Raw genomic sequence first — 27,047 nt, forward strand, 5'->3', positions numbered from 1 at the left:
ATCCATGTGTGTGTGTGTGTCATATGCACATATTTATGAGCATATCACTTTCCTGTGTCATGCTAAATTACCCCCCCCCCCCCCCCCCCCCCCCCCCCCCCCCCCCCCCCCCCCCCCCCCCCCCCCCCCCCCCCGCACTGGTAATCCCATTAAGGCTAGCTCAACAGGCTAATAGGGGGAAGTAATGGGCCCAGCTATATGTATCTAGGGGAACACTAATAAGCCGTGACACCACTCCCACTGTTAATTACCCCAAACTAGTCTAAACAAAGGAATCAACCCAGTTGGAGAAGACACATACGCTCAATGGCACATCTAGGAGTACACTTAACCAGAGACACACACATTAATACTGCAAGTGAACAAGGATCTATTCAGTGACATATACTGTTCTGCACACACAGATACATCCTATGGTTATATTTTGATGATAGCATTTCTACGAGTATTGGATAGTAATGAAGAAGGAAAGTGTAAGTGTGTATGTGTGTTTGTTAGAGTGTGTAATTAGTTGGTGGCCTCATGGAAGTATGTGTAATCATCTTCCATCATCACTTTCATCATCCAAGTCATTGACTCTTTAACCCCTCTACATGTGTCTGTATTGAAGGATAAAGGAAGCAGGGCTGTAAATGGCTGTGTGTGTGTGTGTGTGTGTGTGTGTTTGTGTGTGCGCGCAAGGGTGCAAAGCTTAATTAGCTTGCAATTGGTATTCACGCGTGGTGACTGCAGGGAATGAGTTAATTGCAGTCCAATTCAAACGTTGACACACTTTCAAAGTTTTTTCCCCTCTCCCTGTCTTCCTGACAGAAACCAATGAGGGGCTACAGATCACATTTATTAGATGAAAGCAAGTGAGAGCAAATGGGAGAGATACGATAGAGAGCGGGGAAAGAGAGAAAGAGAGATCAGAATAAAAAAGAAAAAGACAGGTGAAGGCAAGCAAACAAGTAAAATGAGCAGAATGAAGTAGCCAAGAAGCAAAAACAGAGATAATGTAAATGAAAAAGATGCATAAACAAAATGGGTTGAATAGCCACTAAAGACAGCAGGAAACCTTTTGAATGTCTTTCTGTCAAATATGGCACTGTATCAGACTTGAAAGTTTGGAAAAACTTTTATAAATGTGTAACAAAATATAACATACCTGTGGATCAAACAAAAAGTAGGGGCGTCCATTTTTGAGCTGAATAGCTAGGAACTCTTCCTGATTTCCTGGAGAGAAGGCAGAGAGCAGCAGTCCATCTGGGGACAGAGTCTTAAAACTCAACTCCACACCTGACACAAAGTAGAAGAAAAAGATAGAGCAAAGGATTTTACTGTTCTCAGGAATGAATTTAACACAGGCCAAATTTCAAGACATGTTAAAATGTATTATAATGTTGTGAAAATATAAAATGCCCCTGTTGAGACTTAAAACCTAAACCTTTTAAACTCTGCTGGAGCCACTGGGGGTAAAGATCTGGGATCTGTTTGATCGGGGCATAATTTAATAAGTGACCTGTGGTGTCCCAGGGTTAAATCGATAGTTACGTATTGTAACAGATTCTATGAGTATAGTTGTAGCCCTCTAAGAGCTACGCTATTGGGTTCATCCCTTCACGCACGCGCAGTCGTGAAGATTTTCTTTCAGTACAGGCTTCAACTACATCCCCCAATACTGTAAATAAACAGAGTGGACCAGTTGCCCAGCCCCCAATATCAGCTTTTTCTTCAACCTAATGTTCTGCGAGCAAGTGGCCCGAACTTTCGAAGGCTACGCCTATACTCATAGAATCTGGAGTTACAATACGTAACTATTGTTCTAGTTTGCATTGGCTTCACCCTCTAAAAGTTCATTTGGTTAGGGCAAAGCTCATGTAGTCAATGCCACCTGCGACCCAGGGCCCACAGGCAGAACATAGACTAAATTTCTCCCGATGCACTTGTAGCAGACAGTCATCATTCTGACAAAAACCTGCCATAGTATGACTTGGCCTAGGTGGATGACGAGGCTCAGTCATAATAGCAGTATTGCATGATTAGTGGAAAAATGTGCATGATTGACTATGTTTATGATACAGCTGGTTTTCTCTCAGATTCGCTGTGAGCAGGGGGAGGGAGGATAGATTTCAGATTGCAATACACTAGTGTTTGGAGATAAGTCAACACGAGAGGCAAGGGGCACAACGTGGGATCAACACCTGTCGTTGTGAACCAGCGCTGGAAAGCAGACCAGGCCCTGTGTGACATGCTGTAGTGGAGGGGGCTTCTGCGCCCTGGATGGTGCCCACCACAGCAGAGGGCAGCCCCAGCCCCAGTCGCAGGTTGGAATTGAACCTGTGGCAGCAGCGGCGAGGACAAAGCCTCTGTACATGGGGCACACGCTCTACCAGGTGAGCTAGGCGCACCTGCAATATGTAAATTTAACATAACCGAGTTCTACATAACTTAGATAAAGCCCATTATGCTATTCCCAAGGAAAACAAAGCTTATATAGTATACAATCCTGAACCACCAACTGAAATGACAAGAGATTTGAGGTGTGAGAAAGCAACAATTAAAAGAGTCAAGAGGAGCCTATTATTTACGTAATCTTATCCTCATTCGTTAATGCACACAGTGAATCAAAGTTTCAGCAATGTGGGAAACTTATGGGTTTCCCTCTAACACACACGCACGCACGCGCACACACACACACACACACACACACACACACACACACACACACACACACACAGACAGACACACACACACACACACACACACACACACACTTCATCCAGCGTGCTGTCTTGCCATGTTACTATGGATCAGAGATAGGATCTTAATCCACTACTAGATCCACATAGCGACACAGAGCATGCGATTTTACGTGTGTGTTTCCTCGGCTATGTCTGTCTCTGAAGGGAACAGAAGTGTGGGAAGATCTGAGGAGTTGAATGGAGACACTCCAGGGTTCATCAGAAGCCAGTGTTTTTAAAAATAATTAGTGTGTGAATTCACTTAAAATGGAGAGAAGTCAAAACAGTTATATGGCAAACTCAAGATGAATACAGATTATTCATTTCAGAGGTACCAGTTTTCACACTATTTATAATGAAAAATCCTTTTTGTGTGTTGTCCATTTGTAACTGAATATCTCAGAGAGCTTACACTTTGTATGCTCATTTACTAAATTTATGATAGAGTTAAACCTTGGGTTTAGTTCCCTTGGGAAAAAAAAAAGACAGTCCACAAACTAATTCTTTTTTTCTTTTGCCAAACATCATATTATTTTAAGATGTGGCTCACATGGTTTCACAGGTTTGCCATTTCCATTTCAGCCTATGTGATTTAGATTATAGAAGATAAACTGGGCATATTATACAGGTGACAGAATGACAGTAGTGAATCGTTTTTATGTTGCCTTGCAAAAATGATTGAAAAGCCACTTGGAGCTAGAAGAATTGTAAAAGTGTGTTTAAATGTATAATGGTCACATGTCAGTAGTGTACATGTGCATTGATTACCAATAGTGCATTTAACCAAGTGAATGATTTCTAAAAAAGTCTACATGGAAATAGATGTATAATAAATGTGGGAGTAGAAGACAACTAAGCCAAACAAAGATGTTCTTTACATTGAACTTGCAGCCTGTACATCAAGCAGGCATCAGTCATTTACATTCATGACCTTGTCACCACAGAGATGAGTGAAGTCATGACAGATACCTGACATTACATTATCCCCCTTTAACCTTCTCTCGGTGTTACACTCGCCTGATCTCTCATACCTTCCTTTCTTCCTTCTCTAGACTTTTAACCTTCCTCCTCTTTTTCTTGACCTTTTATATTCTCTTTCTCCACCGAATGCCTCATTTGAATAGGTTTTCTCTCCTTGCATCTTCAATTTTCTTTTTTCCTCTTTCAATCCCAACTCTGCCCATTCAAATGTTTTCTACTACCCTATTTTGCCATGACTATGCAAACAATTATACATTTTATTGTAAAACACACTACAGAAACCATCAAATTGTGTTTTCTGTAGTGAAATGGTCATAGTGGTCACATATTCCATCACACACATACACATCCAACCAGTCCTGTACACAGCGTACAGGCCCGTGGGACCCCAAAGGTGGTGACACAGTAGGCACACTGCAAATAAGATAAGTAGTAGCAACAAGGGCTGACTGTGGCGCTGCATTATGTCACCTTAAGTCGTCTGTGTCTTGGCCAAAACGTTGCACTTCTACCTGAACACACAGCAAATACTCAGTTGACGGGCAACTAGGACAAAAAAAGGACACCCAGCAAGACAAACTGTTGCTATGATACGTCCCTCTGCCTCACTCCCTGCTGCGATGACAGTGGACTCCAGGAGATTAATAGCTAACTTGTCCATTTCTGAGCAGCCCGCTGCGGCTGGCTTGCTAGTTAGCTAGCTTGCCAATTCTACCACCGTGCTTTCATACTAAATTTTACACTGGTTACAACAAATTAGGCAAACAAAGTTGTCACCAATCTGGTGATAGCAATACGCTCTCGTTAGTGTGTAAATGAAACGTTAAGTTGTTATATTTTACTAACTTAGTGGACAGTAGGCTAGTTAGCTAGCTTGCTTTGTAGGACACTGTTCTCAGTCCAGTACATGGATGTTTTTTATTACCTAGATACTAAATCCCAAAATGACGCCCCTTTTTCAGATCACTGGAGTTGCTTACCTTGTGCATACACCAACAATGTTTCTAAGCTTTAGGTGTTTACTTCCGTCATATGCGGCCCACTGAATATGTGCAGTAGTGTTTCCCAAACTGGCCCATAGACTATACATTGTGGTGACGTTTCAGATTTTTTAAATTGTTTTTCTAGGCTTCAAGGACATTTTTAAAATACAAAAAGCCCATGGATTAAAAATATATATTACTATAAATTAAAAATTTAAATAAATAAATCATTTTTATTTAATAGAAAGAGTCCTAACCGATCTTGTTTGCAGATTGAGGTGTCCTGGCAGCAGTTTCACAGGCATCTCTTTTACAGTGGTGGCCTATGGGTAAAATCCTTGTCAAAAATGTGGGTTGCAGGGTTAAATTTTTCGTTGCATACACAAGTGGTCACTGGACCAAACAGGCTGGAAGACTGAGCGTGCTTTCTGGAGTCCTGGTCTAGCACCAACCACAATTCAGAGGAAGGGTGGACTACGGTCTTCAATGTAGTTTTAAGTCTAATACATTGTTGGGGTACCTCTCTCTTTCTCTCTCTCTTCTGACCCTTCAGGGAGACAGAGTTGATCTAAACACTTCTAGGAGGCCCTGTAGAAAAAGGTTGGGAACTACTGGTAAAAGACATAATTATGTTAAAATAAATATATGTATACAAGAAGTAATGTATCTCATTTTACGTTTGCCCTCCTATAGACATAATGTGCAAAAATAGATATTCCAATAGTTTGAATCTATGTGTTTTTTTAGAAGGAACATTCAATGGAATTTTTTGGGGGGTGAATTGGGAGTGAAGAAGAAGCATAACTATTATTCCTGCATCACCAACACTGGAGTTCATATCCAATTACAAACAGCTGTATTCAAACATCCTTACATGGTAAATGATGATGCATTCTGGTATGTATATTCACATAAGGAAACGCTGTGCAATAGCCTGAACTTTGCTGCAATGCATTGCGCTTTTCCCCACGGTCTTAAAATGGACCCAGTGCTCCAGAAGGTGAGTTTCCTGGCATGATATGTTTATAAGGAAACTACTTTTGATACATTGTTTAAGAGGTCCAATCCAAGCCCCGCAGTTGTTAAACAACAGCAATGGTGTTAGGGATTGTTGAAATAGTTCTTCTGTCTGTATTTACAATTGCAGAAAGGTCAATCTGACCATAAATGTATCTGTATATGCATTTATATAGCATGTCCTGAATTTATTTTTGTTTTACAAATAATTGAGCATTTTTCAGTGTTGGTGTTTGCATTTTATGCACAGCATGTACTGTATGTGTGAGCATGTGTGATAGTGAGGGACAGACTGTCAACACATGCTTGGCTACAGTGTTTGGTCCAAATGTACAGCATCTAAGTGACACTGCTCGTGCTCAGCATTACTCCCTTCAGATTTCCCCACAGGACTTGTGCTACTTTACACTGACAACCACTTTGGAGCCATCATCAGACAAACCTGAGCACACATCCTGACAGGTGTCTCTGTGTCACACACACACACACACACACACACACAAAGCACCAGCATGCACCTGAGAGTGCACACCAGAATCTTAAAGAAACATATCTGCTCAACAGATTTTTTCCACAACACATCAATTCTTAACATCAAACAATTGATTGTAAAAAGTAAATACGACCTCATAATCAATTATTTTTAAATTTGATGTACAATATAATGAACTTCTATCAAAATGTCACTTAATTGTCTGCCCAAAGTAATTATTTTAACAAGCAGCCTACAATATTCCAAAAAACAATTTCTTCAACCAAATTTCATAGCAATCTGGCAAAGTGTAGAGATTGACTGACCAACCAACTAACTGTCATGCAGAAACTTGTATAATCCATAATAAACATTTTATATTTTTGTGAATTCTTGTTTAAAAACATTGTTATAATGGCATGCAATGGCTAACAGGCCTAGGCTGTGTGTGATCTACAGCATGCTATGCAGTTAGCTCAGCTTCTCCTCTCGTCAGAACATTAAGAGAACAAAAAGAGAAATGATTTTAGAGGCCTTTATTAATAAACATGACCAGTCTTGTTCAATGGTGCTGTTGTGTTAAAATCTGAACATTTCTTTCATGAGGTATATGTTACTTAATATACTGTAAAGAATATTTTATGACCTACAAGAACATAAAACGAATTATACTCACACCATCAACTCTAGAGTTGTTAAGTAAGAGGATGGAGTTAAATGGAGTTTACTGTTAATAATGATTATACTATTCCTCTCTTTCTGTGCCTAAGCAAACAAAGAATAGTTTCATTAACAAACATTAACAAATTGTAAAATTTGCAGTTGTAAGTATGGTCTAATTTAGTAGGTAGGATTGTTTCATGTGTTCTGGTATTGTTTCTCCTCTCTCTGTCTCAGTAAACAGTGGAGGTTGTGTGCAATCATCTACACAACATAACCCGAATAACTCCAGTCATGTTAGCTCTGTGCTGGCATTAATCAGAGCCTGGTGTATTAATGAGAGCGCGGCAGCTAGCTAATTACACCCATAGATTCTGCAGCAGCCCATTAAATATACAAATGACAGAATTAAAGAGCCCAGCCTCTTCTGATTAATCTTTAAATGGGGAAAACTAATGATGTCTGTGCAAACTTTCCCTTCACACATTTCTCCCCCTCTCCTCTCAACGTCAATGCCTGGCAATCAATCATATTAATTAAGGAAAAATAATTTGTATCATTTAACATTTCCCTCTTTCCTGCTCAGTCGTTGCAGTGGTGCTGCAGCAATGTCCTATATTAGACGTGTCTGGAAATTATCCAGTCTATTTCGTCCTGCATTCATTTTTTCTTCCTTTTTTTCTAAACTATGTTTGTGATGTTTCATCTCTCTTCATTTAATGTGTTTTGTAGACATACATCTGGATTAGTGAAAATATGAGCAGGCCATCATGCTCTTTCCAATCAGGCCATTTCCGGCTCAAATACTGAAGAATTACAAATGAGGAGAGAGAATAACCTAATCTGTTTAAAACCAGTATCCTTCATTTAAAGATGAACAAGGAGAGCCGGAAGTCATATTGTAGTGCTTAAGAAACAGAAGCATTATAGATAAGATCAATGGACTCACTTGCATTTATGGAAACAAGCACTTACAGAGTATTCATATCACAACATGATTGCATATGGTTATAATCCTGTTTTATCTTAAGTAAGATTCAGTGTGGTAAATACTGACCTCAAGTACCTGAAATTCATTCAGCATTAAAAAGCATCGTTAATCACAAGTGAGCAGACTTATCATTATGGAAAGATGCACTTCAAGATCACAATAATTGCACATGGAAAACAACCTATTTGGCAAAATTAATTATAGTGAAGTGGCCATAAAATGACAGGTGAAAGGGCAAATATCATGTGATTTTACATGGTAAACTATCTTGATTTTAATTCAGATTTAACGTAACTCTGCTCAAAGACGTGCCCTTATTGACTTTGACATTCTATTGCAAGCCCGCAATAGGAACCTGAATGAGCAATTTATGGAAACAACAAACTAATATTCCCACAATGCTGCATAATATTGATGGAGAAAAATGATGATCTGCTGTCCCCTAGAAAGCCCATCAGGATCTTTTGAAGCATTAATACTGCTGTTAAAAAAAACATTTTTACGTAAAGTTTCAAATTCCAACCAGTATAAAAGGTACCTCAAAACTCAAAAGGACCTAATTTCCAAGCAGTGCATAATCTAATTTTTTTGATGTTTTCTGAATAAAATAAAAGACTATATAGAATCAACTCATTTACAAATTTTAAAGTTCTCATTGTCAAAATGACTAGGTTTCCATAAGTCCTCAACAATTGACGATCTCTCCTCTGTGATCAATTGACTCTCGAGGGGGCATTACACTGCATTACATTCATAATCCAATTTGGCTTTGATTTGTTCGCTGTTCCATGCGCTTCGATGGAAATAATTGTCTGTAGATGATGCTATTAGTATTGATGGTTGTAAAAGGGCGATGGTTTGAGGACTGCCGACACATTCAAGGTCCAGAATAGATCCGGTCTGAAAGTGATTGTCTGATCCATTACCCTTTATAAAGGAGGAGAGTGGAGGAGATGAGAGGCACCCCTCAATAGCAAAAATCGTCTATATCTATTTACTGGCAGTATTTTATTTACATTTGTGCTGAAGGAGCATGGATAAGATCAAAAATAATCAATTGTTCATTTGGGATAAAAAGACAGTGTTCAGAGAAAGCAATGAACAAGAAATGGGAACCATGAGCAAAGATAAAGAATAAAAGGTGAGACAGCTGTTGCCAGCATTACGACAACAGTATCTTACCATTCAGCTTAGTTTCAGTTTGCACAAGACAAAGCGGAGGTCAGAGATGTAATATTGTTATAATAAAATGATTATGATTATAAGTCATAATCCAAAGAAAGCTTAGTATGCATGCTCAGTTTCAGCCACACCATTTTTCACATTTATACAATAAAATAATTTCCAATAATTAAGTTTCTGTCGAAATGAAATTGAATTAGAGATGTGTATGCGCTATGTAGAATGGTGATAACCTCACTATAAAACAAATCTATTAAGAAAATTGACTAGTTTTTTTCAATGCAAATCTTTTGTTATGCTAAATAACACTGAATCACAATATCAAATATATTTTCATTCTAATAAACAATTCATTTAGGGTAATTAATGGGATGTGAATATTTTTGGTATATTTTAGAGTGGCTTACCTTTCCACGTATCCTCTCGTTTTATTCTTTCTCAATTTCTATGCAACCTTCAAAGGGCTTTTACAAAAACTGTATTTTGTGTTAACCACTCGGATGCAGTAAAAAAATGCAATCTGTGTGTGTGTGTGTGTGTGTGTGTGTGTGTGTGTGTGTGTGTGTGTGTGTGTGTGTGTGTGTGTGTGTGTGTGTGTGTGTGTGTGTGTGTGCGCCTGCATGAAAACTGCTCAAAGGCCACAAAAACGTCACACTCAGATCCAGTGGCTCTCTTCAGTGTGTGGACGTTGACATACTGTTTGGGCTGTAAGCTCCAATTATTTCAGATGTACATTAAAATTAACAGTCATAGAACCCCATTTTGTGGGTGGCTAACATATTTGGCTATTTTAAATTTAACACTATGTGAACAACACCAAAAGTGTGCATCTGCACAACGTCCGGTATTTGTCACCCATTTTAGAAAACTGGTTCCCAAACAGATATAAATTAATTGTTGACATTTTATCATACAGTTACAACACAGCTTGGGAATGTTTGATTTGTGACCCACATTTAAACACTATGTCAACGCAGAAAGACATAACTGGTCATGGAAGTTTTGTGCAGGGCAGTGAATGAATCTCAAGTGGCATCGAAGAGCTTTGCCTGCTCAAATCCCACTGATTAGTATCAGCAGTCATTAATTATGAGCGTCAGAGTGGGTGATGTTCTCAGATGAAGCAGAACATGTTTGGCTGTGCAGCTCAACCCTCTAATGAAGCTGGTAAACAGAAAGATAATTGTCCTTTAAGATGACTGAGGAAGTCATTCTAAAGGAATGAACTAACACAGGCTGTATCTATAAGTACATAAACTCGCAAGTACAGTATATAGCAATGTAGACAAACATTCCGTTCATTTTTCTGATACAAATGTAGATATCAGCTTGTATCTAGATATACTTTCTTACCTGTGAAATCAGTGTTGATAGGAAGGGTGTCACTGGGAAACCGGTAGTAACCGTTTCCTGGGAATCTGGTTCCTCTGACAACAGGACCTTGTGGGTCAGAAAGAGAGACGTCTGTCCTTTCCACCTAAAAAAGGAAAAGTAATATATAATACTATAGATACAAACAATATAAATATAACAATAATAACAGTACATCATTCTAAAATCTTTATTTTAGAGTTGTCAACTAGTTTATCAAAACTGCAGCCATGAAACGCGATTAGTATGTAATCACATGCTAACATTTTATTAAAATCATACACTTTGTCATTACTTTGTTCAACTTCAGCTAAATACATTCAGAACCACATTAAATATTAAATTCTTCAAGTCCAGGTAAAATTAAGACACATAACTAAGTGTACAACAGCACTACGAGGCTGTGCTTTGAGCTAAATGCTAAACATGCGCTAAATGACAATGTTAAGTAAAGTGCTAATGCTTAGCAGGTATAATGTTTACACTATGTTCACCATCTTTAACACTGCCGATAAGCAATAAACACAAAGTCCATAATTGTAATATTTTTGCTGGTTTTCAGTCATAAACCAAAGTACTAGACTGATGGGGGATTAAATATGTCAACCTCATGTTGTCACCAAAAGAAAAGTCACCAAAGTCAGTCTTCTGGGAACCAATGTGACAATCCATCGGATAGTTGTTGAGCTATATCAGTCTGGCCAACATAAACACACACACACACACACACACACACACACACACGCACACACACGCACAAAAGGAGGACTATACTGTATTTAATTGAATACTCTTACAGACCTGATATAGTGGGTGTGGTCCATTGAGTTGGGCAGGGGGGTTCCACCCTATCTGAATGGTGGTTTCATTTACTGGATGTAATTGAGGTGGAGACAGTCCTGTTGGAGCTGAGGACAGAAAGGTAGAGAAATGAGAGCTTGAATGCCAACTCAATGCAAATAAGAATGTTCCTAAGATTTTAGATTGTTATAATATGTGGATTTGTGAGCGGTCTTATTACTTTTATAAATGTGCGTTGTTAAACTTGTCTTAAATGGAAGCACACAGTTACACTTCAGTAATGCACCATACCTAACAAACTCTAAGACATCCTCATGTTGTGGTTGAAATCTTTAATAAAATTATTTTGTGATAATATTTTTTTCTTTTTCGGTAGAAACATTTATTTAGCTCATTTATCTCATACCTATTATATGTCTAGACTGCACAAAGGTCCAATTTTAATTTAACAGAGGGTCAATTTAATTTCTTTCCTTCACTTTAGATGTTAAATTAAATGTCCCTTTGAAACATACTGGCTGCTCCTTAAGCCTTAGCTTCAACATGTATCATAAATAAATCAGCTAAAGACTGGCTGATATGATGAGCGGAGATATATAGGAATGAAGAGAGAAACATAGCAAGTGATGGACTGGTGTAAAGATGGGGAAGTTGTATCTGCATTAAATGTCATTCTGTCGATGTATTTCTGTGTGTATGTGAGTGTGTGTGTTTCAGCAATGGTCTAAATGGTCTCTGGTAGGAGTAAATTAGCTCTCAGTGACACACATGCAGACCATCTTTAGTTTGAGTTCTAATAGAGCTCTTAAAAGGGAAGTGGACAGCTTGTCTTTGGCGGCTCATCTTGGCACATCATACCATAAATTACTGCAAATCGATAGCTTACCAGTCTATTGAAATTGAGCTATGGTGACATTTTGAACATTGACTATGAAACATGCACGCATGCACGCGCGCACACACACACGCGGACACACGCACACATCCCTTGTTTTAAACAGTAGTTAACTTCTTTGATGTATGAAGTGTAGAGAGAGAGAGAGAGGGAGAGAGTGTGCGTGTGTGTGTGTGTGTGTGTGTGTGTGTGTGTGTGTATTTGGGGCAATTGGTAAGAAAGTGGGCAGGTAGGTATGCACAAATGTTGATGCTTTAAATTGGTGTAGCACTGAATCTCTGTAACACACCTTTATCTAGTGAACAACTAAGTGTTGTAGTATCTGTTCATGAGGTAACAAATCGTGTACAGATCATGTCAGTGACAGGGAGTGTGTATACTTTCATATAATGGTCCCTCCGGCTACCATATAAGCAGGACTTTAACCTATGTTGTCACAAATTGTTTAAACTAAGGATTTATGTCAAGAAAGAGAAAATGTCAGAGAAAACAAAAAGTAGGCCGCAGCTGAACTTGACAACAGCCAGTGTCTTATACGTCTAACTTTCATGTCAGGAAAAAACATAATAAAGCTATTCTCCCTAGTGATCCATGGGATTCTGATATGCAGTTATGCATTATCTATAATGTATGTATGTATGTATGTATGTACGTATGTACGTATGTATGTATGTATGTATGTATGTATTCATGCATTGTCTCTACTTGGTAATTAATTGAAATGTACTTAACACTATGACACATTCAGTTTGATGAAAGCCACTTGCCTTATCATCCATGTGCTCAAACACGCATACGTACACCCACACACAAGGTTAACATTCCACAAGAAAGGTTAATTTTGGCTGCCGACGTGGTAATGAAGCAGCTAAATCATGAGACAGCTCCCAGAAGCAATTGTGCATGTGTGTGTGTTTTCTGTTTTTACAACAACCGACAGGCTCTTAGCATACAGTTACACCACGCACACAAGCACACCACTTATTGACATCGCGATCCCTTGCCATGCATATTTCTCTCCTCAAGAAGGGCCTCAGGCCAATTATGCGTAAATCAATAAAGTTCCTGTTCTGTTGAGTGGTGTTAAAGTGTGAGTGTGTATGTGTGTACGTCTCTTTGTGTGTCTGTCTTGTAGAACAAGCGTTTATGGATGTAGGATACATAAAACATCACCATCAGCCCCTGATTAGCCACTCACTTTACGTCTTGATCGATAACTTTGTGGAAAGACGCACACATTAAAACAATTGCAAATGCATCCACACACATGGACAGACAGCTCGCTCCTTGTGTCATAATGTCTGTCTCAGTGTGCACGCTAATGTTCAGTCATGTGCTTTGGTGTAACTCCAGTGGTTTCGCAGATGCTGTCTGCTCACTTCCAGCAGATGGTAGCTGACTCTAATGGCCCAGCCCTATGTGTGGTAGATTTATCAGGACATCAGTACCATGCTCAAGTACAGCCTACCAGGAGTACCACAAGGTGAGGTTAAATCCCTCCAAAAATCTCCAGTTCCATTTAATGGGTATTGCAATGTTCTTTTCATTTCTGTAAAATATAATTTTTGGACCAAATTTAAAAACTTTTTGGACAAATCACACCAAATTTTTCGACAGGGGACCAAAATATGCTAACATTTGTTGGGTGAAGAAACTATTACATTCAGCTCTTTAAATTTAGCATCAACATAAAATATTTCTTTAGAAGAAATAATAAGGTAAGCAACTGTGGCAAAAGAGATCTATATTTTTTATTTTTGTTATAGGATTTCTTACTGCAGGATGAGAATGGGTATAAAGGGATATTATGAAGAATATTTGATTTAGCACAGAGGAAAGCAGGGTTGCTTTGCATTTAACAGGCTGTCAAAACTGCTGATTCTGAATGCATAAAAACTGATAAAACTAAACTAAAGTCTGATAATAAAGTATGTATATGTTGCAGTAATAACCTGACAAATTCAAAGTTAGACTTTTTGTATGTAAGAGCGGAAATCTGTCCAAGATGGACTGTAATATGGTTGTCTAAAAATTAAATAACTGTAAAAACTGTACACAGATGTATAAAATATGTTCATGAATTGTTTAGAAATATACAAATACCGAAGTATAGCACATATACTACTTACTGTTGAGCATACAAAGGAAAAACTATTTTAATACACTAAAGGGGGTGTGCACCTCCTGATATCTTAGATTAGATTATGCTCTAAAAAAGTAAATATTTGTCGTGAATTCTCAAGATCATTTTAAACTGAATGGGAGAGAAACCCAACACCCAATAGAGTAGCACATGCTATGCAGATTAAAAAAGAAATCTGCTAAACGGCATATGCCATTATCATTTCTTATAGTTGAAACAAGGGACATCTTTGGTGTTGGATCAAACAAAATGGTGGCAACAGATGTGGCTGTTAAAAATACATTCAAAAAGTCAACTGGGTACAATAAGCCATATTGTATTGTACTGTATTACAGTCAGGAGAAGTCTTTGGAATCACTTGAAATAAACATTGTCGCTGTGTCAACAGATGTAGCCATTAAAAAAACATTTAAAATGTCCACTGATTACAATATGAAGTATCATTCATCACAACAAACACAAGGAAGGACTTTTTGAGAATTGTATGAAATGAAAATATTCACTATGTCAACAGATGTAGCTGCTTAGAGTAAGTTCAAAAGCTCAAATCCCTGAACAAGTATTTATAGATGAAAGTTTTTTTTTCCACAACCATTGTCTATTCACCTGAAGGGATAAACAAAAACAAAATGAAAAAAACACAAAATGAGCAGCAAGACTAGAGACCATGAGTGAACAGATGTAAAAGTGTGTTGGACGGGTGTTAGCGTGTGTGTGTGTGTGTGTGTGTGTGTGTGTGTGTGTGTGTGTGTGTGTGTGTGTGTGTGTGTGTGTGTGTGTGTGTGTGCAATAGGTTTATTGCAGTGATTCATGTTCAATGTGCTATTTTATATTTAAATGAAAGCGCCAGGTACAGATAGAAGTGAAGGATGTATTGATTGAAAAAGTGAGAAAGCATCAGATTGTCAGAGAAAAAAAAATGAATGAAAATTCTGTAAGTGTGAGTGTCTATGTCATCCTGCACTGATCAATTAGTGCTCATCTCAATCCCATATATTTGTGCCTGAGTTATTAAACACAGCTAATTCAGTCCACTTCCATAATGGTTATAAATCTAAAATAGCGAGAGAGAGTGTGTGTCTGATTCATGACCAGCATGAAGAGTGTGCTACGCCACATTTTTCTCCTTGTAATTAACAGTAAATTGTTTTTACTGCGGCACGCCATGAATATCCCCTCTGGTTAACACGACCAATGCTGTAGCAACTCAAGTACCCAATGACTGACTGTGTGCTTTTGGATGTGTGTGTGGGCTTATGTCAGAGGCTTTTGTTGCAGTTGTTATTAAGGGAATACCAGACACTTTAGCGATTCAACAAAGCACGCATCTGCTATTATCCGTCTGTTTGGACAATATTTTGGCACTTTCAGCGTTTCCCTATTTTCAAACTTATTTTCTACAAAGCTAATTACATTTGTGATGCCATATGAACCTTTGTTTCTGTTTGTATCTATGTGTGTTTGTGCGCATAACTTTTTCTTTTACCTGCTGGTAGGGTCTGTCCTGTGCTTGGCAGACTGGAAATGCAACCCGTAGTTGTGCAGAGTGTAACAGTGAAGTTGTACACATGGTAAGGCTTCAGTCCTTTTACTAAATAAACAGGCTGTGAAGATGGTCCCACCCTATGTAAGACCTGGAAAAGGTTTTGACAATTCATGTTCTTAGTAGAAAGAAAAAGAAAAGATGAGAGAAACAGAAGCAAGAACCTGGAGTTAAAGACAGTGACCTATTACCCGACTTCTTACTCTCACGCACGCACGCACGCACGCACACACACACACACACACACACACACACACACACACACACACACACACACACACACACACACACACACACACACACACACACACACACACACACACACACACACACACACACACACACACACACACACACACACACACACACTTTAGTGGCTGTTCACGTGACCTGACAACCCATACAATACAGCTGCACGATTAATTGTGTAATAACTGTGACCATCAGACAACCATGTTTAATTAAACATAATCTGGTAAAATAGCACTGCTTTAGTTTTAGAGTGCCTGACATATCCAATCAACTCACAATTAATTAAATTGTCTGGCCAGTTACAAAATGTTTGGGCCAATTACATATTTATTAATTATCTGATCAGCTACTGCAGGTGAGAATATGTTATACAATAAAAGCATTGTAAAAATATCAGTTTTCCGGATGAGCTAATTCAATAGCATTAAATCTTTTTATAAAAAAAAATATATAGAGAGTTTTTTTACCTTGACTTCTAGACTAGAGTACAATTTTCACTAAAGTTCTATAGCTTTCATACTCATAATGTGCGTACCGTCTTACCTGACTAAAAACTGGAGGAGCATAGGGATTGTTGGTTTGTTCAGAGAGCATGTTGACTCGATATTCTGTGACTTGTCCTCTGGCGAGGATCCCTTGACCCTCAGTAGTGCTCCAAGTAACTTTGAGACTGGTGGATGACAGTGCAAACACTTCTGGAGGAGCCATCAACTCTGGGACTGGAAACATGGCCACACATTTATGTATAAATTATACACATCAAACCATATTTAGCCACTCGTTAATGATAAACTAATCATTAACTTAAAAATCGTGTAGGATTGATGTTTGTTAGGAGTGATTTGTTAAACAAATTGGTTTATGATTACCTATTAACTATCCCACTATCAAACAGTAACAGAAACATATTTTTCTTATTCAAATAGATATAATATATACAAATATATATATTATATATATATATATATATATATATATATATATATATATATATATATATATATATATATATATATATAATTTTCTGAGATTAGTTTTTGGGGAATTTTTAGGCCTTTATTCAACAGAAAAGCTGAAGACATGAAAGGGGAGAGAGAAGGGAATGACCTGCAGCAAATGGCTGCAGGTTGGAGTCAAACCCGGGCCTGCTGCGTCAAGGAGTAAACCTCTATATATGGCGTCCCCTCTACCAAGTGAGCTGTCTAGGCACCCATGCTTCAAACATTTAAACAAATCTGTAAAGTTCACCATAATGTATTTCACTTCAGGGAAAATCAATCAGTCTAGAAATGTTTAACTACATTTTAAGATATTGTTATTGTGGATTTGAACAGCAAATGATTTAAAGTTGGGCTGCACAATATATTGTTTTTTATTGTCATAGCAATGTTGACTTGCAACACACCACGAAAGACTGCAATATTGCCTGTTAAATATACTAACAATGTATTAAATTACATTTTGTCTGTAGTCATTATTTTGTCTGATAAGTGGCATGCTGTTCATTTTTGGGCCATCATAATTTCCTTTCTTTGTGTTTGTAATGCGTTAATCTCTAAGATGTAAAGTTTTCGACTATGAAACAACGTTTTTGATTTTCTTTATATTATATATTATATTATTTTATATGAAATTGTAAAGTTTACCTTTGACTGCTACTTAATACATTAAAAATGAACCTTTTACAGTAGGTTTAAATGAGATACTAATTTAGACCTACTGTATATTCAAAATTGCGACTTAGTAGCTAGTGGATTTAATGGATTTAAGAATTCCATAATTCTACGGTTGTGAGCCACTATTACATGATAGATTAGAGAGAAGGATTCTTTTATTCAACCGTTGATGGCATCTAGCTGTGAAATATGCTGTGAAATGTGATTCAAGGAAGACATAACCACAGTCATATTCTTTCTTTCTAACACAGCGCATGCACATGCACAAACACTGACACACACTCCACATTTAAAATGGTGTTATCATATGCTTGTTATCCAGACACATAGCTTAGAGTGATGTTGGAGGCAATCGTTTAGTCCTAATGAGCCATATCATTTATTTGAAATTCAAATACCTTAATGACTTCCCCCTCCCCCACACACAGTTTATATTTCTCCCTCCTTTCTTTCTCTACATTCCTTTTGAGAAATGTCTGTGTTTTTAATTTAATGCACTTATATTTTTATTTACATGCATCAGCAAACTTCTCTGATTGGTAAATGTTGACCAATAAATTACTTGATTACAGTACCCAGATCCTTGATTTCTGTCATTATTTTAATATTATTTATTTTTATATATTTGTTGCCGCATTTTTCTGACTAAGAAAATGTCAAAACCACACCAAACACAACCATTTTAGATCCCAAACAAACAACACAACCTGAAGAAGGCTGTCTGTGTTTGTTTACAAATAGATATTATATCGTTTTGTACATGGAGAACAAAACGTGGTACAATGGTTTAAAAGACGGACAGCAAGCTTGCCATCTTGCTGTTAAACCACTGTAGTAAGTAATATTATCTGGCTTGCTTTATCTTGTTTTGTTGCACCTGCTTGATGTTAGCGAAGTTGTCGACTCACTAGATTTTGATCATGAGCAATATAATCATAAAAAATGCACGTTTACAGCTGTCTAACACTCTGAAACTGTGGGGGCACAAAATCAAAATCCTATCAAATAATTTGCAGCGTTGCTATCAATTTCAAGGGAGACCTTAGGAGTTTGAATGGGAAGATGGATGTAGCATGGGATGTTTACAGTACGGAGCCAGCATCTAATGGTCAATGGAGAAACTTCACCTTCAAAAACAATTATTTAAAAATGAATAAATAATTTAAAAAAATAATTAAAAGATAAAATACTCTTGAAGAAGAAATGTCTAATGTCTAATAACTGTTTGTAAAAGACTTATTGAAAAAATATGAAAAAATCCACTTAGGTAGTTAAGTACCTAAATTGAAATTTGAATAGTAAATTGATTTAACTTGGCTCTTTAACTGAACTCGGATAAACCCCATAACTGAATGACAAAAGATCCATGTAAGTGTTAGTTTAACCATGATCTATATGTGTACAAACCTCCCTCCATGGTGCGTGCTGTGGTCCACCCTGATGTGACACTTCCTGCCATATTGCTGCTCACAACTCTCATCTGATAGGTGGAAAACGGCTGCAGACTTCCAACAATGGTAGCGCTTTCAAGGGGTGAGACTGTGCTCCTATTGGTTAGCTGTACTCCTGGAGAAACACTTTGATCCAACCAACCAGCGCTGAGAAACACTCTCTTCTCAACAGCAGGGCTTGAAGGGTTTTGAAGGTCCCTTGGTCCACGTAGAAAGACTTCATACCTTGTGATAACACCTGTTAGAAGGTATTTGAAAAAAAAATAAGAGGGTGTGTGCAAAAGCTTAGTACTGATGACTACAACAAAACTACAATAATTAATTCATAATTAAATAAGAGATGCAACAATTGCAGCTATGGGAATTGTTAGGGATACACTGCACCAGTTTTATTTTGTTTATTCTAGTTTTTTTATTGAATTAAAAGTGCCAATTCAGCCTGTTTATGATAAACGAGTCAAAGCATCAATTGTGTATTAAAAACTGCAGCCCTGCTTAATACTCATCCCTATTGGCAACAGGATGCTAACATTTTCTTTAATACAGTAATGTTGTTTTAAGGAAAATCTAACACCATGAATAATGAGAAAGCCCTGGCCAGTATTTCACCCTGTAGTAGAAAACAGGCTAATAATGACTAAGTCCCGGCTAGTCCTGTTTAGTTTATTGTCACAATGTCTCATGCTCTAAACCACTTGTAATTTAGAAAATGACAGAGCTGGTTTAGGATAAGTAAAAAGAAGGCAGCACCAAAATGCAATAAGAGATTTACATACCCACAAATGATTACATGAGTGTCCAAATACTGTTATAAAACACAAATAAAATAATATAAAGGCTAAACTTAGAACCTCTCTTTACACAGCCCTCTCATTATTCTTTTAATTTCCTTTGCACCAATGTCGCTATACCTTACACTCATCACCTTTTTTTCCAAGGTTGTCTAATTCCTTTCTAACCCTTCTAATATCAAAAAGTTTGCAACAAAATTCCATCCATCCATCCATCTTCGACCGCTTATCCGGTATCGGGTCGCGGGGGCAGCAGCTCCAGCAGGGGACCCCAAACTTCCCTTTCCCGAGCCACATCAACCAGCTCCGACTGGGGGATCCCGAGGCGTTCCCAGGCCAGGTTGGAGATATAATCTCGCCACCTAGTCCTGGGTCTTCCCCGAGGCCTCCTCCCAGCTACAACAAAATTAGTTCATTTAAATACTTATGGCTGTAAATTAGATTTAGGTCCAAAAAATAATTCTTGGAAACTTTACTTAACTATTGACAATCTTTTCTACCTCTCTACTAAATACAGTTCAAGGGTGTTCATCTAAAAGTCTATACAACACCAGCAACCACTGATAATGGTATATTAAAGATAGATGTACTATTTATGCATTAAGAAGGTCTAAAAAAACAACTACATCTATGTTGTATATTTGTTGTTGTTGTGTGCTTCCATTATTCCAAAAAATTCTAACAATCTTCAAACCCAGATATATCTGTAATTTTAATCAATGACACAGAGCATCTTATATGGTTGCCTGTCAGTGGTGTCATATAACCTATAGCCCCTAAGTTTCTCTAACATTCAGCAAAACAAGGGAAATGCCTATCACAGAATTATACTCAGTAGCAGAAATGCAGCATTTTTAAATTAATAACATGCAAATCTGAAACACAGTAATATAGTGTTTAACAGCTAAACCTAACATGATTAAAACTTAAACAAACTTGTCGGTGAACAGATACAGTTTTATTTTTTTTAACAGAAAAACTAAAAAATTGTTTGTTAGTTTTTTAACAATAAAAAAAAACAACTCCAATGACCCCATGCTACTTATAACTTATGTCATCAAAAAGTCTATTTTTGATTGAGAGACCCCTGGTTGCATGTGCAATTACATTTGTACTTTTATCAATGTTTGTAGTTGAGACTACCTTCTCAGCTGAGTCAAGACAAATGATAGGGCTGGCCAAGACAAGGAACAAACCCAAATCAAAAAAGGTGAGGTGTACAGGAGAGGACTGAGATTAAAGTTGAGTCCATTTGAGCGTTACGTCCGTACATCAACCATTCTTTAAACAATAAAACGGAAGTAGAGACAACATAGAGGAAAAAGACACAGAGTAACCCATGTAAAAAAATCTTAGTATGACATTGGGAGAAAGATTAACAGGGAGAGAAAAGAATTGAGAGACACAGAGAGAGAAACCCAGGTAGCAGCGCTTTGTACAACACAGAGCCTTAGAGCCATTACAAAGCTCTCTGGATTTACAAAAGGCAGTTCCAGTTCAGTGCATATTTCTGTGTGTGTGTGGGGTGGGGGTGGGGGGGTGGGGGGGGACAAGGACATAAACACGGTAATGTATTTATAATGTCATGAAATAGTAATGTACTCCTAATAAACACAAATACATGTGTGCATGTGTATACAGTTTGTATTTTGAGCATGATTTTCTGTAATTCCACATGATGTATGTTGTGGGACCTACCATTTGGCTGACTGGGGGGCTCCCAAGAAGCATGTAGTGTATGTGGTCCTGTAGCAGTGACTCTGGGTGCGGGTTGGTTTTGTGGGGGAGCAGAGGCTGTTAGAAAAGACAGTGGTGGGGTAGAGGTGCATCCCCCAGAAGAGCACGCCTGTAGACAAGGTTAGGATTCTGTCACTTTCATTTCGTAGACTGTAAATGCTGAAAATATGCACAGGTTTTGGCTCAAGCGTACTAGCTATACCCTTTTTAAGATATTTTATTAGGAATTAGGGTATAGTATAGTACAGTATATGAGATATCTATATCTATTTATATACATACATATACATATATATATATATATATATATATATATATATATATATATATATATATATATATATATATATATATATACAGTGAGGAAAATAAGTATTTGAACACCCTGCTATTTTGCAAGTTCTCCCAATTACAAATCATGGAGGGGTCTGAAATTGTCATCGTAGGTGCATGTCCAGTGTGACAGACATCATCTATAAAAAAAAAATCCAGAAATGACAATTTGATGATTTTTAACTATTTATCTGTTTGATACAGCTGCAAATAACTATTTGAACACCTGTCTATCAGCTACAATTGTGACCCTAAAAGTCCTGTTAGTCTGCCTTCAAACTGGCCACCTCCACTCCATTTATTATCCTAAATTAGATGCACCTGTTTGAGGTCATTAGCTGCATAAAGACAACTGTCCACCTCATACAATCAGTAAGAATCCAACTACTACCATGGCCAAGACCAAAGAGCTGTCCAAAGATACTAGAGACAAAATTGTACACCTCCACAAGGCTGGAAAGGGCTATGGGGAAATTGCCAAGAAGCTCGGTGAAAAAAGGTCCACTGTTGGAGCAATCATAGAAAATGGAAGAAGCTAAACATGACTGTCAACCTCCCTTGGACTGGGGCTCCATGCAAGATCTTACCTCGTGGGGTCTCAATGTTCCTAATAAGGTGAGAAATTAGCCCAGAACTACACGGGAGGAGCTGGTGTTTTTGGTGTGGTGTTTTTCTGCACATGGGACAGGCCAACTGCAGTGTATAAAGGAGAGGATGACCGGGTCCATGTATTGTAAGATTTTCAGTTAGAGCATTGAAGATAAGTCGAGGCTGGGTCTTCCAACATGACAATGACCCGAAGCACACAGCCAGGATAACCAAGGAGTGGCTCTGTAAGAAGCATATCAAGGTTCTGGCGTGGCCTAGCCAGTCTCCAGACCTAAACCCAACAAAGAATCTGTGGAGGGAGCTCAAACTCCGTGTTTCTCAGCGACAGCCCAGAAACCTGACTGATCTAGAGAAGATCTGTGTGGAGGAGTGGGCCAAAATCCCTTCTGCAGTGTGGTCAAACCTGGTGAAAAACTACAGGAACCGTTTGACCTCTGTAATTGCAAACAAAGGCTACTGTACCAAAAATTATCATTGATTTTCTCAGGTGTTCAAATACTTATTTGCAGCTGTATCATACAAATAAATAGTTTTAAAAAATCATACATTGTCATTTCTGGATTTTTTTCTTTTACATTGTGTCTCTCACAATGACAATTTCAAACCCCTCCATGATTAATACTAAGTGGGAGAAGTTGCAAAATAGCAGGGAGTTCAAATACTTATTTTCCTCACTGTATATACATATACAAAATAAACAAAGTTTACAAAGTGCTTTAACAGATAAGCAAGGCAAAAGGTTAGTAAAATTACAGAAAGCTGAACAGTTGGGCCAAAAAGAGGAAAAAAAAGGTAATGAGATGACAAAATGCGAGGTATTTATAGAACTGAGATCAAAAGCAGTTTGATTTCGTATAGGCTTCCCCCTCTGAGAGTTGACACAATTGGGTTCATCCCTTCGTGCATGCACCGTTGCATCCAGCACGGGCCCCAACTACGTCCACCAATGCTGTATATAATATGAGCTGACCCGTTGTTTGTTTCTCTATTTTTGTTCAAGCTAGCAGTATGAAGACCTCTACTTCCAGCGGTGTTCACCTCTGTGCCAGCTGCCGGATCGTCTCCATCCTGCCGTCGGATCTCCACCCCCGCTGCAAGACCTGCCACGTGCCGCTTACGCTGGCCTGGCACTCACCCATGATGCCTCCTGCTAGCTCTGCGCCCACCTGCCATCTAATGAGCTTACGGCAGGCGGCAGCCTTTCTGGCTTGTCAGGTTTTCGAGTTGGGGAATGGCAGCTGGGATGAGGAGAGCTTTCGGTTACTGTGGCAACAAACAACATGCAAACCCTCAATGCGCTCTCTCACTATGCAGACAGCGGGAGTGAGCACCCACTCTCTATGAGCGGCGCTGTCCAGACATCCTTCTCACTCCGGCTAAGCCAGCGACGACCCGGTGACTGCTCCCACCCGACACGGCGGTGACCGGACAACAGAACCCTACAACACAATCGCACGTCTTGCTCAGCAGCGAAATGGGCTCCGCGTTCCTTGCTGACCATGGCTATAAACAACAAACAGACATGCATGCACCCGCTCTCAGAGCACAGCGCAGCATGAATTTCCTAACACATATGAACTTATGGACGTCAAAGCTAATAACAAACTCCAGTTCGCCCACCTCGCTTAGGGATGTGTTGGAGACAACTGTGTCATCTCAGGCAGAGACAGACGCCATAATGTCAGAGCTAAAGGAGCGCAAATACTGGGCTTTACCATAGACTGGTAAAAGGGTACTACAATCGATAGTTTATCTGAGCATGGACATAAACTTGATCGTCACAAGAACCAGGCTGTCAGTGCCAAGACAAGACGCACTGATCCCTCTGTCACCCCATACCATGCCACCACACCACACGTTGAAAATCCAGAGGTGGTTTCAGCGCCACTGCCCCCCGAATGGGACCTAGCCCCCAATGCGACCTAACCCGGGCTGTGAGGAAGCCTCCTTTCAAGCCTGGCACAAGCTTCTCTTAGGCTGTTATCACTGAAAACGGGGCTTCTTTGACCACCCAGGTTTATAATGCCTTATAAGGGCATCCAGGCACATTCTACGAGGGCACTGTCGGATCTGCAGCATTGTTCAGGGGCGTGACAGTAGCCAACATCTGCACAGCAGCCTCTTGGGCACACCTGCAATCACAACCTGGGCATTGCAACCAGTTAGGCCAAGTCATTACCATGGCAGGCCTTTTTTATCAGAATAACAGAATATCTGGTACAATCCCCTGTCACTGCAATGGGGGAATATTTAGTCTATGTTCTGCTTTTAGGCCCTGTCGCAGGTGGCATTGACTGCATCAGCTCTGTCCCAACCCAATAGCGTCAGCTCTTAGAGGACGGAGCCTATATGAAATAGAACGATAGTTACAAATTTTAACTCCAGATTCTAGCCCTCTAAGATCTGGGCCACATGCTCCTCTATCATTGGCTGAAGAAAAATATATATATGCTACTCAATGCTGTATATATTATATATGGACATAGTTGGGACCCTTGCTGGATGCAAGGGCAGGAAAGAAAATCTTCACAACTGCGCATGCGCAAAGGGATGAACCCAATACAATTGTCAGCTCTTAGAGGGCTATGTCTGTACCCATAGAATCTGGAGTTACAATTTGTACCTATCAATACAGATCCAAAGGAACAATACAATGAGACAATGAAAAGGAAATAAAAGAGTAAATCCCCCACCTACCTCCAGTATAACAGTGTATTGGGTGAAGGGCTTTAGACCGCTTGCCACAGCCTCTGTTGATAAACCTGTGTAGTGAATGACAGGCTCTGCTCCACTAGACTCTCTGGATGATAAGACGAACCTGGGGGAGACAAAAAACGGTGGTAATCAAATCCACTTTTCTTCATTTTTCATGCCAATAGGTCACATATTTTTGTAATCTGGCTCCTGTAAAAACTAGTGCTGGGATGTCACAGAGGCGAGAAGATTTGTACCCCGTAAACTGCAGTGTCCCTGGTTTGAATAGTAGGCAGAAATTTAGAGTTCAATTTGCCTGATCCTTTCCATTCTCACATATATCCTTGAAATCCACCTACATCCACCTTTTTCTCTTAAATTGTCCATGTTCTATTATTTTACTCTGAGGGGAACTGGGTTTGAGACTAATTAAATGTTTTCCTTCCCTCTTTCCCCAGCTTGACTATGCACCAACTGTGCATACTGTAATGCACATCCTTTGATTCTTCAGCAAAGTATACGTTTTCCTGCTCTTCCCTTGATTAACCTTTGCATCTGCCATTCTCTGTCTCTCTTCTCCTTTAATTATCATATCATGGGCTCAACCTAACTGAAGCTTTCCAAGTCCCCTTCTCCACAATTTCTTTTCACTGTCAGTAATTTCACTATTTTGCTTGAAGGGATTAACAATTCTGAATGTTTTGTAACAAATTGTATCAGAGAAGTGTATTAAGAAGGCTTCAATAGGTCACTTATCTGAGTTGGCTACGTTTAGCACATGTACCCTCGAGCTGTACTGTATTGAATTTGAACATGGCAATGTTTTCGGCAGTCAGCTTCAGTCAGAGCCACAACACAGACAACAGATAGAGCAACTGAAAACTGTTTCTCTGTTTAAAGACCCACAATTTGGATTTAACTTGAATCTGAAGTCTAGGTTGCTCTCCCTCTCTAAACCTCCCCCTTTTTCCTTACCTTTCCACTGGGCCTGTATCATTTCGTGGTGGACTCCAGCTAAAGCTAGCGGTGGTTGGACCAGGTCGTCCCACAAGATGTAAATTGAGCTGTTCGGCTTTCGGTGGTGCGCTGAAAGTTTGGTATGAGGTTGATGCACTTATTGTCGCACCGGCCACATTAGCTGTTATCAGCCAGTAAGAGTAGTTGGTGTAGGGAAATAAACCAGTGTCTTCAAATGATTCAGGGCCTGAAAGAAAAGGGGGGAGAAGAAATAAGTAAGGGGGTAAAGGAGTTGGGAAAACAATGTTTGTTTCATGTGTATTTGAAATAGCAAGAAGAAGATTAAAGTTGTTTGAAAACCTGTGCGGATACTTACTGAAAGGATAGTGACTGTGAATGCTGTTCACTGACTGTCCATCCCTGATAAGTGTGTAGTTGAGTATGTTTGAGTTTGGAGAGTCAGGTGGATGCCAAAAGAGATGAATGGATGAATAACTGAGAGCAAAACCTACTGGTGCAGGTTGTTGGGAGGGTGCTGCACAGACAAGAGACAACATCAGTGAAAGAGATAAACAGTGATAGATACTGTATTGACTAAACAGATTAAATAATGTAATTTTTCACAGACAATATATAACAATTACAGCATGTTGCTTTTGTGTAAATGTGTCAATAGGTTCAACAAGATGTCAGCAAGGTCCCCAAAATCAGACTGCATGGAATTAGTTTTTACAACCGTTGATGTACTGAATCTTTGCTGATGCTTTAAAGAATAGTTCAACAAT

The 27,047-nt window shown here is 38.9% G+C and overlaps 1 protein-coding gene across 1 annotated transcript in view; it reads right to left on the reverse strand.

Annotated features, from left to right (window-relative positions):
• Window positions 1-27,047, reverse strand: part of ush2a (Usher syndrome 2A (autosomal recessive, mild)) — a 203,705-nt gene that overhangs the window by 127,803 nt on the left and 48,855 nt on the right. The window contains exons 21-30 of the mRNA XM_034877811.1: window positions 26,639-26,797; window positions 26,281-26,509; window positions 25,309-25,429; window positions 21,631-21,778; window positions 19,098-19,379; window positions 16,558-16,733; window positions 15,706-15,853; window positions 11,182-11,288; window positions 10,363-10,486; window positions 1,148-1,278 (exon numbers count right to left, since the gene is read on the reverse strand). Of these exons, the coding sequence (XP_034733702.1) occupies window positions 1,148-1,278; window positions 10,363-10,486; window positions 11,182-11,288; window positions 15,706-15,853; window positions 16,558-16,733; window positions 19,098-19,379; window positions 21,631-21,778; window positions 25,309-25,429; window positions 26,281-26,509; window positions 26,639-26,797 (1,625 nt within the window). The remainder of the gene's footprint in view (window positions 1-1,147; window positions 1,279-10,362; window positions 10,487-11,181; window positions 11,289-15,705; window positions 15,854-16,557; window positions 16,734-19,097; window positions 19,380-21,630; window positions 21,779-25,308; window positions 25,430-26,280; window positions 26,510-26,638; window positions 26,798-27,047) is intronic.

This window comes from Etheostoma cragini, chromosome 1, assembly GCF_013103735.1.
Source record: "Etheostoma cragini isolate CJK2018 chromosome 1, CSU_Ecrag_1.0, whole genome shotgun sequence".
NCBI lineage: Eukaryota > Metazoa > Chordata > Actinopteri > Perciformes > Percidae > Etheostoma > Etheostoma cragini.